Source organism: Tiliqua scincoides, chromosome 9 (genome assembly GCF_035046505.1).
Source record: "Tiliqua scincoides isolate rTilSci1 chromosome 9, rTilSci1.hap2, whole genome shotgun sequence".
Taxonomy (NCBI): Eukaryota; Metazoa; Chordata; class Lepidosauria; order Squamata; family Scincidae; genus Tiliqua; species Tiliqua scincoides.
Genome location: NC_089829.1, coordinates 19,851,132 through 19,864,192, shown reverse-complemented (window position 1 = coordinate 19,864,192; position 13,061 = coordinate 19,851,132). Strand labels below are relative to the sequence as shown.

The following is a 13,061-nucleotide window of genomic DNA, read 5'->3' as shown; positions in this document are numbered from 1 at the left end:
TGTGCATGTCCTCTCGGAACTCACTGAGTTCAGTGAGGTTTACTCCATGGAACAGGGGTGTCAAATCCATTTCATGCTTTGGGCTGAATAGCATGTTGTCAGCTGAGGGCCAGAGGTTCATTAAGCAGGAAGTGATATTATTAAGCAGATGGTGACCAGAAATAGGAACTCATTACCTGCAAATTACCTGCAAAAGAACGTATACAGACCCTGATCAAATTTTCAAGGTATGGTAGTGCCTGATTATCACATGGGCTGCTCTTTCAGCAGTGCTGCTTCTGCCAAGGCATGTATTTGCAGCTTAGCAGCTGATGATGAGGCTGGGAGAAATCTTGACAGGCCTCAGTTGGCTGTTGTGCAGTGCATGAGATGGTCCTTCCAATCAGTCAGGGCACAGCTTATTTCATCCATAGGAAGTACCATGAATATGGGCTCCACAGAAGCTCCACACCAATGATCTACATTGGTGTTTGGGTACCATAACCAGGATCCCAAACTCAAAGGCAATTCCATGGACCTTAATGGGTTCCTCCAAAATAAAAGAACAACCCAGGCTTCCAGAATGCAATACTGTACTGGAAACAAATGCAGGGAATGAAATATAGGGAAGCATTTTTTTTTGCAAAGCTTTTATTTTTGTGGTTCTAGCTTGATAATCTTCAGCATAGATTGCCCAAAGCAGCAGTTCTGTTCCCGCCCCCCCACACATAGTTACAGTAACACTTGGATATTTATTCTTACATATAGACTCCCATATAGTACCTTCATCCATAATTGTGGAGATCCCTGGCCTTGAGAGGGCTCCTTGTAAAGATGCAAGATTAGGTTAGGCTAAAATCAGCTTCAATCAAGATTTTTCATTTGAGAGGATTAATCAAGAAGCTGAAGCCACAGAGCTTTTGTTTATTACAAAACTATCCGCCTTTGCCTAATGGTTGTGCTTAAAGGACCAGGTGTGATCTTGCACCAACAGCAGGGAAGAAAACTCACACCTTAATGGTTACACCTTTTGGTTAGATGGGTGCAAACAATTTGGTACTGCCCCGTTCTTCAGCCATGAATGCCTCTATTTCCTCCACTGTCCGGGGAACGCAGGTCAGCAATTCCATTCCACTGGCTGTCACCGCAATGTCATCTTCAATGCGTACCTATGAAAGAAAACACATGTAAAGGGTGTGTTCTGGTAAACGGGGGTCCAGAATGCAGGTTGGCTGCTGGCATGGTGGCATGCATTTGGCCTAATCTAAGCCATTTTAAAACAATGAGAACATGACTTAGTGAGCTCAAGGCACTCCCATAGCTGTAGGCCCTCATCCCTCAGGAGAGAGAGATGCACACAAACTGGCTGCACATCCTCTGAAAACCTTGGCAGGCCTACAGCTATATGGTTTCAATACTAGCCCTATTTACAGAGTACTTTCTGAGCATGCAAAGGACTTGGCCTGTATTGTGATGATGCCATTACCTCAACCCAGAAAGGTGAGGATTCCAATACTGCTGCTAGGAAACGCTAACAGAGACAGCTTCCCATAAATTCAAGGCAGAGGCAAGATTTGAACTTCGGAAGCCCTAATTCATAGCTCAGTATTTTAGCCACTATGCTAGTGGTTCCCAAATGTTAAGCACCAGGACCCACTTTTTTCAAATGACACTCAATTAGGACCCACCAAGTTTAAAAAAAAAATTGTAAAGTTTCACCTTATGAGTTGTGATACTTTTTACTATGGTGTATGGGAGGGTGCCCTCTGGAGCATCTGAGCTCCACATTTGCCAGATGGGGACCATTCTGGTGGCACTGTGGTCCTCTTGGCCTGCTCTTCAAAGTGGACAGAGGTACAGTTGCCTACCCACAAGTAAACACAGACGGGCAGCTCAGTTTCACTTTCTCTAGGCTTAATTCATTTTCCTAGTGAGTTCGCAGCTTGTCAGTTTCAGCTGATAACAATCTTGAAGGGACCCAGAGTTTGGGAAACACTGCACTATACTATCTCATGTGAGTGGTATGACCAGCTGTGACTGCTAGTAATAACAATCTGATGTCTTAACACTAGGATTAGGCTTTCTGTTTAGGGAACTGTACACACCCCACCCATTTACCTTTGTGTTTCTTCCTACAGGATTAGGATAGAGTCCTAAACCTCTCACCTGCATCAGCTGGGAAGGCAATAGCGTGTAACAGTATGTTCTCAGAGTCAAGGGCCTGCTGGCTTGCTCAACACAGGACAAAACCTCAGGAACTCCAAAAGGGCTGGAAAAACTCCTGCTACAGCCCCCCCCCCTCCCCATGAATTGGTTTGCAGTTTGGAGGCAGCTCTGACTGGACAACCCTGGCTCAAAAGACAGATTCCAAACCAGACCCAGTTCTGCTCACTCCTTGAGCACAGTCACTCTTGTCCTTTTAAAAACGAGTCAGGACGACAGATGCCTCCCAGCTGATAGTGTTGCCAAGAATTGTGCTACTTCTCCCATTCTCAGGTGGGTGTACATGGAAAGGCCAGATCATGTTCTGCTCAGACCTAATCTCCTGCTGGTTAAATATGCAGACTCAGTCATCATCCCTTATCTTATCAGAAATGTGCTAGTTAAGACTCTGTGCTGCAATAAAAGCAATTTTAGCAAGGCGTCCAAATCTAAAAGGAACACAAACTCCAGCAACTCCACCATGCAGTTGCCTTAATGGTTTCTGACCTCTGGGCATTTTAATCTAAAAATAATGCTCATTGAACATTTGTCCTGCTGCTTGTAAAACAATCTGTTTGTACAAACAGAGCTAGTCATCTAGGTCTATTGAAGCTTTCAATGGGGTGTTTGCAAGATTATCTTCTTTATTTGATATTAATTTAAGTGTAGTGCAGGCCTGAATTAAATAAACTTTGCAGAACACCACCCAGGGAGGCTGACAGCTGTCCAGCTACAGCCTGCCAGCTCTCTTTTACTAGTCTCTTCTGAGAAAGAAGAATATTGATCCCCCAGAATCAAACCCATGTGAAATGCCATGTTTCAAGCCTTTCCCCCCAACTGAAATTAAAATGACTGGCATTGAAAGGCAATAAGCAGAGGGAGCCATACAACTACGCCAGCTCCTTTTCCTTCTCAGTTGTGGGACCCAGGTTATGAAAGTCTTGGTCCACTTTGCTTTCACACCAAACTAAGTGTGTGGACAGTTAGCTTCCGTTTTGTCAGCAGTCACTAAAGGGTGCTTTATGGCTAACTACAGAGCTCAACATGAACCTGCTGTGTCTGAATCTGCACTCCTCCAGTGACCTGTTTGATCTATTTGACCATCACGACTCTATATTAATTTCCTTTTTGCAAAGCCATTCAAAAATCAATTGAAGGGCTTTTTTTTTTTCCTTTGAGAGGTGAGGTTATGTTTACAAATTCACTCATGCAGCAGAATGAATTGAAACGGTTAAGGCTCCTGCCTTCACGTCCACAGCACACAAGGAGTTAAGCCTCACACATTCTGCTGGTTGACAGCTTGGCCTCCATGCATCCACACTCCCCCCTGGCTATTTGGCCCTATTCCTTGGCAGGTGGCAGGGGTTAATACTTAAGCTTAGGACACTGTAAGGAGTGGTGGTTCTCTAGCTACGTTTTCTTGCTGGCATCCTTCAGTCTTGGAAGACTGGTATTGCGCTCTGAATAGTGGTTCTGGAACAGAGTGTCCTCTCCAGTGCGCGAAGCCTGGGTAAAGTAGATATGGAGGACAGTTACCCATGCAGCAAATCCCCCCTCTCCACGTCGCTGAAATGGTCCAATGGAAAGGCAGAAGCCAATACGGTTGGTTCCAGCGGCATTGCAGGAGTTGCCAGAACATGACTGTGTTTTAACCTTTGGCTTTCCCTACATGTTTTCATTTAGGCTGGAGAAAATGGCCTGTGTTGGTAGTCATGGACTGTATGTAAGAGGGGAAACAAAGCTGGTGGGGCAGAGCAACAGATGTTAGGGCAGACATTCAACTAAGGGTCTGTCTCCTGAGGCGACACAAAAGTCAGCAGGAGATGTTTTCCGTGATTATAAGTGTACAAAACTGGCCGAGGCAATGGGCTGCTCCATTTCAAAATTAATTGGATAGACATCTACAAGCAGAGCAAATCAAAGGTTCAGACAACACTTGAATAATTTACAGTGGGCTTAACTTTTGGTGAAATGTGCACAGGACTGGACTCTGGCACAGAAGATAAGCTTTGCCCAAAGTTGGCTGTCAAAATCTAAGGTCTTTGGAAAGTCAAAACAACAAGCTGTGCAGTCTGTATCACACGTACACAGCACTGCACTCAGCCACTTAACACTAGTATTGTTGGAGGTTGGTTGTCTCTCCACAAATGGTCCACATTTATTTAACCAAAGCCATCTTTTCATGTAGGGGGTTAAAATGAAACACAGGCAAGTAGGACAACTTTTTGAAGAGAAAGCAGCAAACCTGCCTCTGCCTGCAAAAGACAGGGCATTACTGACAGATGATGTCCCTCTCCACTTTTCTGGGTTGTCCCCAAATGAAACTTCTCCTAAATGAAACTTTCTGGGCTATCCCCATCTTTCACTTTGGAAGATGACCTATTATTTCATCTTCCTGGCTTGAAAGATAAGACAGTCGCTTGAGGCCCAAAGAGGAACCCTAGAATCTGCAGCCATGCTACAGGACATGCTGCAACAGAGCTCTCTGATCACGCAGGGCCTCCTGGAGAACAGCCACCTCTCCTGCTGGCCAGTGCAGCAACTTGGAGCGCTAAATTTCTGAACCCGCCCTGCTCTCAGCGTCAGCTGCTCTACAGGAAATACCCTCCTCCTCCCATCGGCCACTTCCCATCCACACACTTTCCATCAGGCCTCACAGTCAAAAATCCTCAAGGCTGACTCTGCAAAATCCACTGCGGTGTTGAAACTGCACTGAGAGTGGCAGGTGAGCACCCTTGCAGTTCTCCAGATCCTGGCTGGCCATTCGAGCAGCAATAAAGAAACTGCACACAGGAACGATAACCTCCTCAAAGCTGCAGAGAGAATTCAGAAGCAGAAGGTAAAGTCCCACGTGGCTCGATAAGACTGTATACTCTGCACACAGGGCTTTCAAAGCACAGAGGGTACAGCCAAGACTGAATGACTCAGGAAAGCAGCTGTCAAGGGAACAGGGTGCACTGTGTGTACAAAGGTGGTGACAGAAATTCAGCTCCAGCTGAAGCCTGAATTCCGCGTTCACCCTACACGGCAAAACCATTGTGTGGCAATTCTGTACAGGGAGAACTTTCCATTAGGACAGATCCGGGGAACGTCAAGGGATGGCTTTTGTTTGGCGGCGGCTGCTGCAGAGCAAATCTAAAAAAACAGTGGTGAGTTCAAAACCACACGTCGGGAATAAGTTGGAGGCTGACAACAGCCCACCAGCATGGCTGAGTAGAGGAGAGCACGAGCAGCTCCCTCAGCAAGTCCTGCTGCCTTTGCCAATGGCCTTTTCACCAGCTCCCTGCCCCAGCATCTCTCTCCACCTTTGCTCCCCCCACCCAACTCTAGCCTTGCCATGGCCTTTGCCTCCTGGCTGCCTCTCATCACTGGCACCCAATGCTTCCTCCTCCTGTATTTAGGAGGCGTTTCCTAAAAATGGAACAGATTTTCTTGATGGCAGAAAGTTGGACAACTGCCTCTCTAAAGTTTTTCAGCAATGCCACTGCACCAGTGCCTTCCTTCATCTCAAGGGTGGTGGTGGTATATTTTTTATTTCCAGCCAATTCCTATAAGTTCCATGAACAGTTAACAAGGAAATAGTGTTCCAATCTCATAATGCCGTGGTTGGAGAGCTTTGGGGAATGCCAGTATTTCCCGAACACTGATTCAGATTCAACTCTTAATGTACCAGGTAGTGGATGACTGAAGATGTTCAAGGGGGAAGAACCATGATTTTCTGTATACTCTGCAATGGCCTTCAACGCCCAAACAAGATTCTGGGTGGCTTATGGACATGATCTGAGCACATGGTGACAAATTCAGGTTACACATTTCCATGTCCCAGCTGAAGCCATCAGTCCCAGCTGAAGAACCTCTGCAACACAAGGTCCTAAAGCGCTCTTGGTCCACCAAGGCATTACCCACTATGCTACTTCAGGAAATCTAAGAACGTGGAATTTCTTAGGGAAAAGCCAGTATGGCTTTGGTTCGTTTGACATGAGAGAAGCAAAAAATACATCAATGCAATTTCTCGCAAGCAAGACTTCCCCATGAGAAAGCGAGTGCAGAATAGTGGCTGAGAGGTGAAGCAGGACAGACCTTGTAGCCCAGTAGCACATGTCTTGCTTGCATCAAGGTCCGATGCTCAAACCCTGGCGGCAGCTCCACACAGGACTGGGAAAAACCTGCTAGAAAACTGCTGCCAGCATAGAAATAACCTGCTGCAGCTCACCTTCTCTGTTGCCATTCGAGGCTTACTTTCCGAATGGAAACCTACATGCTCTGTTTGGGGTCAGGCCAGCTGCCCCTGCTCAGCCTCAGTCACCAAGTAAAATACAGAAATGTGCTCTCACGGGAGCACTGGGAGCTTTAAGTTCTGAACTCAACTCCCTGTAAAGGTATTGTTTTTTTGCCACCAACCCTGGTGGCTCACCATGCATGCCAAGCCATTGTGCAAAAGAAGCTCGGGACAGAAGCCCCGAGTTACTCACCCCACCAAAGCCTCGGAAACGTGCAAGGACTTCGTTGTTGATGAAGCAAGCCTGAGTGGGATCAGCCAGAGCCTGGTCTAGGAGGTGATCGATGAAGTAGATCCCAGGTTCAACAGTCAGCACCATGCCTTCGGCAAGGACCCGGGCGGTTCGCAGACTCCGGAGCCCTGGAAGATCAATGCGCTCCACACCCTGGAAGGACGAGAGAGGAAACTCCAGGGTTAGTCTGGCAAGTACCCCATTTGCATGGATATGCACACTCAAAGGTACCCCAGAACCCTCTCTGATGCATCGGGAGATGGGCAACAGGCTAACCGATGTGGAGAGGATTTTCTTGATGGCAGAAAGTTTGAGAAGTGCCTCTCTAAAATGCTGTCCTTAACTAGCAAGGAGTGGCAGGTTGCATGGTGGCTGTGAGATCCCCCCAGGTTTCCTTAAAGGCTAGAACATAATTTTCTTTCCAGGAAATATTTAACAACAACAAAAATTAAAAGTAAGACATTTCTAAGCCCTAATCTACTGAGATAGTGATAACTGCTTGGGGAGCAAAATATTGCACCATCCCACTCTTGAACATGTTAAGGAGCTAATCTTATGGATTAATGTGATTCATGAGCTGGAAAGGATTACATTAGCAGCTAGACCTAGACGCTTGAGCAAGGATCTATTTATATTACAGATGCCTGAAACAAAGCAGGCAACACAATCCACTCCTTTTGGATTCAAGCACATTTAAAGAACTTCCCGAGAGCTGCCAGCGAGATATGATGGCAAGATACGATGGCAGGGTTGAACCAACCAAAGAATTGGCATCTCAACAGACCAAAGAGCTCAGCATGGTCATGATTGCACTGAGAAAGTTCTCATAAAAGCAGTGTGTTAAGAAATGCTTACAGTTACCCAGCTACAAGCCATAGTTAACGGCAAGCATAATGCTGGCTCCCTACAAACCATGTTCTGCAAACAAGCCACAAAACCTGTTATCAACTTGTGGTTATGAGGAAGCCATGGCTAATGTCAACCATGGGAGCACCAGTATGCATATAAAGCAATATCTTGGTTAAAGCCAACAAGAAGTGGGATGTGCTTCAGGAGACAGGAGGGACAGCCACCTGATTGGCAAATTGGTTTTCAGAGAACATAGGTAAGGTTTGCACTGTTGTGCAATAGAGCTTGAACTCAGCTACATGTTATAGGCTGTATATACACACAGCTTGCAACAACCATTTCAAATCCCAAAGATATCCCTCCCAATCTATTCTGGCTGGCAGGGGAAGATGGAGTGCTTTGAATTACCAGCACTGTTTCCTCACTCTTCCCTACCTTCCTATCCATTCCCGAGTCTAGGAATAGCTCCTTGTCAGAGGAAAGGGGCCATGTCATTGTCTCACTGCTGGGTTAGCTTAAAAAACATCTTTCAGTTGTTGTCAGAAGAAGAGCAGGGGAGACCTGCAATGGGAGAGCCAGCTGTTCCCCACCTGAGCTGAAAGAGAGGGCCTTTTGCATGCTGCTCGGCTCCCGAGAGGGGGTCAGCTGGAGTCCCCTGGAAGATCATGAGTTATCTAAAATGCACATCCCTCTGGGAAGCTCAAACAAACCCAGCAAGCAAGCCAAGGTCATCCTTTCAGTTATATATCCATTTAATAGCATACACCATCATTTGTGGAGGGACAGGTGACAGCGCTATGACTCAAGGCCTTTTCTGCCCTGCGCCTTTGGAAATCTTTCCCCTGGGAAGCCTGCCTGGCTGACCTCTAACCTGCAGAATACTTGCCAAGACAACCTTATCTGGTTTCCTGGAGGGAGGAGCAGGGATGCACGCTCGGGTTTCAGCAATCTACTGTTTTAAGATCATTTTGTTGAATGGTCCTTTACACTTCACTTGGCTGGTTGTGGATTTGAGAGCAACCAGCCAAGAGAAGTGTAAGTGGGCTGGGTAAAAGTGGGAATGTGCATTTGACCAGGGATGTCAAATTTGTTTCAGGCAGTGGGTCAAACAGCATTCATGATGCCTGCTGAGGGCTAGAAGTGACATCATTAAGCAGGTCGTGCCCAGAAATAAGCAAGTTTTTCCTCATTTAGGAACTCGTTAGCTGCAAATGACAGAAAAGAAAATATACATATCTTGATCATATTTTTAAGATATGGGAGAGCCCAATTATCATGCAGGCTGCCCTTTCAGCAGTGATAGCTCAGTGCAGATGATGGTGCTGGGTGATGGATAAGCTTCCACAGGTCGCATCTGGCCCACGGGGCAAACATGTGGTATCCCTGGATTTTTCTTGCATTTTGCCATCTCAGAGGAAATGTGTTCGATGGCAAAACCAGGTTTGCTCCGATACTGACCTCTGGATAGCCTCCCACGTCGTGCACATCAATGCCCAGGAAGTGTCCAAGCCCATGGGGCATGAATAAGGCGCCCAGATGAACCTTCACCATTTCGTCCACGTTGCCTTGGAGGATGCCAATTTTTGTGAGCTCCTCCAGATGGACTCGGTCTGCCAAGCGGTGCATATCAGGCCAGCTGACCCCTGGCAAAGAGTTTGGGTTCAAAATCAGATCAAAGAGTAGCAGAAGTCTGCTCGCTGCCCCCATCTTATTTTACAGGGAGAAAAACAGTCCGGAATGGTTGGTTTATGTCCAATAAAAATTTGACCATGGCAAATAGCCAAGAGAAAAGTGATCAATCAAATACTGAAGACATTTAACAAAACTGGCAAAAAAAACTGGCAACCAAAACTTTAAAAAGTTACACTTTTGGCATTCCACAGACACACTCAAGTCAACCAGGAAAAAGGCTCTCTAGGGCAGTGTTCACCAAACCATGATCTATGGGCGGGATCTGGTGTGATAATTAATCCCTCCCCACTATGAGCAGTTTACTGTTTTGTTGCTACTCACAAGAAGCCCCTCCAATCTCCGTAGCACGATCCTCTGCACTGTCGCGTCTGCCTGGAAGTCCAGGCACAAAGCCTGTTGGGACAGTGGGCTACAGACACAACTGCCCAGAGCATTGCGCTGTGGAGATCGGAGGGGCTTTTTGTGAGCTGCACGGTGGAATGGTAAGCTCTGGTCCGAATGGGATCACTTTTGCGCTTCCACCAGTTGCAAGTTTGGTGACCGCTGCTCTAGGGTGGCAATTTTCAACGTTTTTCATTTCACAGCACACTGACCTCTACGGTCTTCACCTCTTGTGGTCACTTCCATCTTCCGGGAGACTCTTCTGGGTTCTGTGGCTCTGTTTCTAGGATAGCTGTCTGTAGTAATGAATGGTCTGTCCTTCCACCAGCTCTGCTGGTGGAGGATGAGGGACAGACAATTCATTACTCCAGACCAGGGGTGTCCAAACATTTTGGCAGGAGGGCCACATCATCTCTCTGACACTGTGTCGGGGGCCGGGGGAAAAAAGGAATTAATTTACAATCAAAAATTTGAATAAATTTACATAAATGAATATATTAGAGTTGGAACTTGTGTGAATGAATGAAGATCTTGCAGTAGCTCAAGGCCTATAAAAGGCCTTGCACAAAGCAAGGCCAGCCTTTCCTTCGCTGCCACTGCTGCATCACAGACATGAAACAGCAAGTGGTGGAGGGAGCCCTTGTCCCACAGCTCAAGTGAGAGGTCGAACAGTCTTTCTCTTGCTGAGTGACCAGCACAGGCTCCAGCAAGTCTTTGGAGGGCCAGAGGCTCATTGGAGACTGGGGGCTCCCTGAGGGCCTGATTGAAAGGCCCCGAGGGCCACATGTGGCCCCCGGGCCGGGGTTTGGGCACCCCTGCTCCAGACGGTTGCCATAAAAACAGCCACAGAACCCAGAAGAGTTTCTCATTTATTTTCAACCACTGTGCACCAAACTCCTCCGGCCCACCTGCAGACCTTTCACGGCACACCAGATGAAAATCGCTGCTCTAAGAACGAATAATGTGCCCTCTCCTTCCACCGTTTGAGAACTAGTAGTTTATTCCTACATTGAACTTGATTGGGGAGACCTGGATTCAAAATCCCAACCTCAGCCATGTAGAGTGGGAGAAAATGGGATAATGTCACATACAGATAATGTTTCATCATTATTCTGTCAAGTAACTGGGTTCTTAAAATGGTACAATAGGCATAAAACAGTCTGCATGCCATTCCTGACAAGGGCACAGGGAATTTTGCCAGGCATCAGACGTAGGAAAAAACAATGATGAACAAACTGCCCCAAAATGATCTGTGATGGCCCCATGCCAGCTCATGTGCCTCTCAACTAAAGTCCTATCCTGGCTTCTACGCAATCAACTGACTCTTTAAAATAAAGTTCCAAGAACTAGAATTGCTCTAAAATGGGTATTACAAAATCTACTGGTAACCTTCTTAAAAAATAAAACAGAAAACAGTGATGCTAAGACACATTTTATTTCCCTTCTTTGTGTACATGGACAGATCTCCCCCACTGATGGTAGCCACTATGTTCATTCCCTTTGCTAAGGGGATGGGGCCATCCTCGAAGGGACCATTGCTGAATGAAGGTGACTGGGGCTAAGGCTTGAGCAAGGAGCATTTTTACATGTTCAGATTTGGCAGGCATACAGTTTCAAAAGTCAGCAGTTTTTAAATCCAACAGACGCTCCAAAATTTAAATCTACTTGTCGTCCCATTCCCCTCCCCCCCATGGATGGGATGGCTTTGAGGGATTGGGTGCCTTGTTGCCCTAAATTAAGGACACACCCACACACAATACACATTGGAAGCTGACAAAGGCAGGGATACTCCCATAGCCCAGCACCAATAAAAACCGACTCTCGTCGCATGTCTCTGGAATAAAGGCCAGTCAGTGGAATAGTCTCCTTTGCCTGTCGAGCAAACATCTGTTTGACATTACCTTCTCCCCCAAATACCAGCTCCTTGAGAAGGCCTGAGTGCCAGCTTAAACCAGTTCATACCAACACTTGGCAGATACGCCAACTAGGACTTCTTGCACACGCCGACTGAGAATGAAACTTCCGAGGGAATTAAGAGGAACACAGGCCACTCCTGAGCAGGCCAGGGCACCCCATTCACTTCGATGGTCAGAGATTGCAGCAGCACTGATAGAAGCAGCCTCCGATGTCATGGTGAATCAAGGAAGCATTTAGCTGGCCAAGCTGTCTGCCCGAATAACATGAGTGCCGAGAAAATCTGGTTCTGCACAGCCGCTGCACTTCTAAGCAGCCATCACCCAGATCAGTAACCCCACAAGCCAGTGTCTCTGTGCATGCTTTCGGAGTCACGTGTGCACAGGCAGCTTCTGGGCTGAGGTGAGGGTGTTGAAGTCCCTCTGGTGGTTTACTTCCACCTCCGTGTGTTTAGGACAGGGCTGTGTGTCCTGTGCAATTTTGCAGAAAGATGTATGGCACAGAGAATTCAGTTTTCTTCCTTTTTTCAAAGCAGGAAGTTTCTAGCCCTCATGAGTTATGAAGATATGCTTGCAAGTGCGTGGGCAATGGGACTGCTGACATCTCACAAGTCTGAGATGTCTGTGAGGATGTCTGACAGAGGTGGCTGAATAAGATTTTCCAGTGGGTGGGGAGAATGAAACTTCTGTGTCTCATGTGCCCTTCTGTCCTCCCCCAGGACTAAAAAACTAGAAAAAAATGTAGACAAACTGAACAGAAGCCTGGAAGAGCCAAGAGAGGATCAGATCAGGACAGGGGAGACCCACACTACTTATTTAAGGCATTTTTATCCCACCCTTCTCCCTCCAAAAAGGCCATCAGGGCAGCTTGCAAAAACACATGGCAGAGTCTCTTGAATGGATTTTAACACCCAGGCAGGAAGATGCTGGCCCTTCCCAGAACTAGCCCAAGATCTCCTGCTGCCTGAGAAAGCATGCCAAATGCAGGTTGCCCCTCACCAAGCAGAGTGCCAAGCTGCCACACTGCTCCTCTTTTTCTTGGATTTGAAAAGGAAGAGGGGAGTGGTGCAGATGAGGAAGTGCTGGTGAGAGGAAAGGGGCGGGGTCTCCTCTCCCCCACACTTCCTTTTCAAATGTAAGGAATGGGTAAAGGAGGAGCAGCAGAAGAGGGTGTGTCAGTCAGCCTGCTAGGGTGGGCTCCACGCTCCATCGGGAGTCTTTGGCCGGCTTCTGCCAGGCAACTTCCATTCAACTCCTCAACCTGGTGAAGAAGCTCTTCCTCAACTTTGCCTCTTGCTCATTTTTCTATCTAGCCAGCTTGTCTCCAAACTAGTGAGGAGCCCACTAGGAAGCAAGACGATGACAAGGGAAGCCCCCTCCCCCCTTTAGTCAAACAACTGAACATCTGCCAGTTGACTTGGTCAAGGTTAATTGCATCAACATTCGTGTCTTTCTTGGTCCTGGAATTCTGCACACTAAATTCTGGAAAAGGTGAGTTTACAGAAGCATGCTGAGTTAATTCTGAACAGTATGG

At 47.0% G+C, this 13,061-nt stretch overlaps 1 protein-coding gene across 1 annotated transcript in view; it reads right to left on the bottom strand.

Moving 5' to 3' along the window:
• Positions 1-607: 607 nt before the first annotated feature.
• PEPD (peptidase D) overlaps positions 608-13,061 on the bottom strand; it is a 183,662-nt gene continuing 171,208 nt past the window's right edge. The window contains exons 13-15 of the mRNA XM_066637314.1: positions 9,000-9,184; positions 6,654-6,845; positions 608-1,148 (exon numbers count right to left, since the gene is read on the bottom strand). Coding sequence (XP_066493411.1) covers positions 1,014-1,148; positions 6,654-6,845; positions 9,000-9,184 — 512 coding nt within the window. The 3' untranslated portion in view covers positions 608-1,013. The remainder of the gene's footprint in view (positions 1,149-6,653; positions 6,846-8,999; positions 9,185-13,061) is intronic.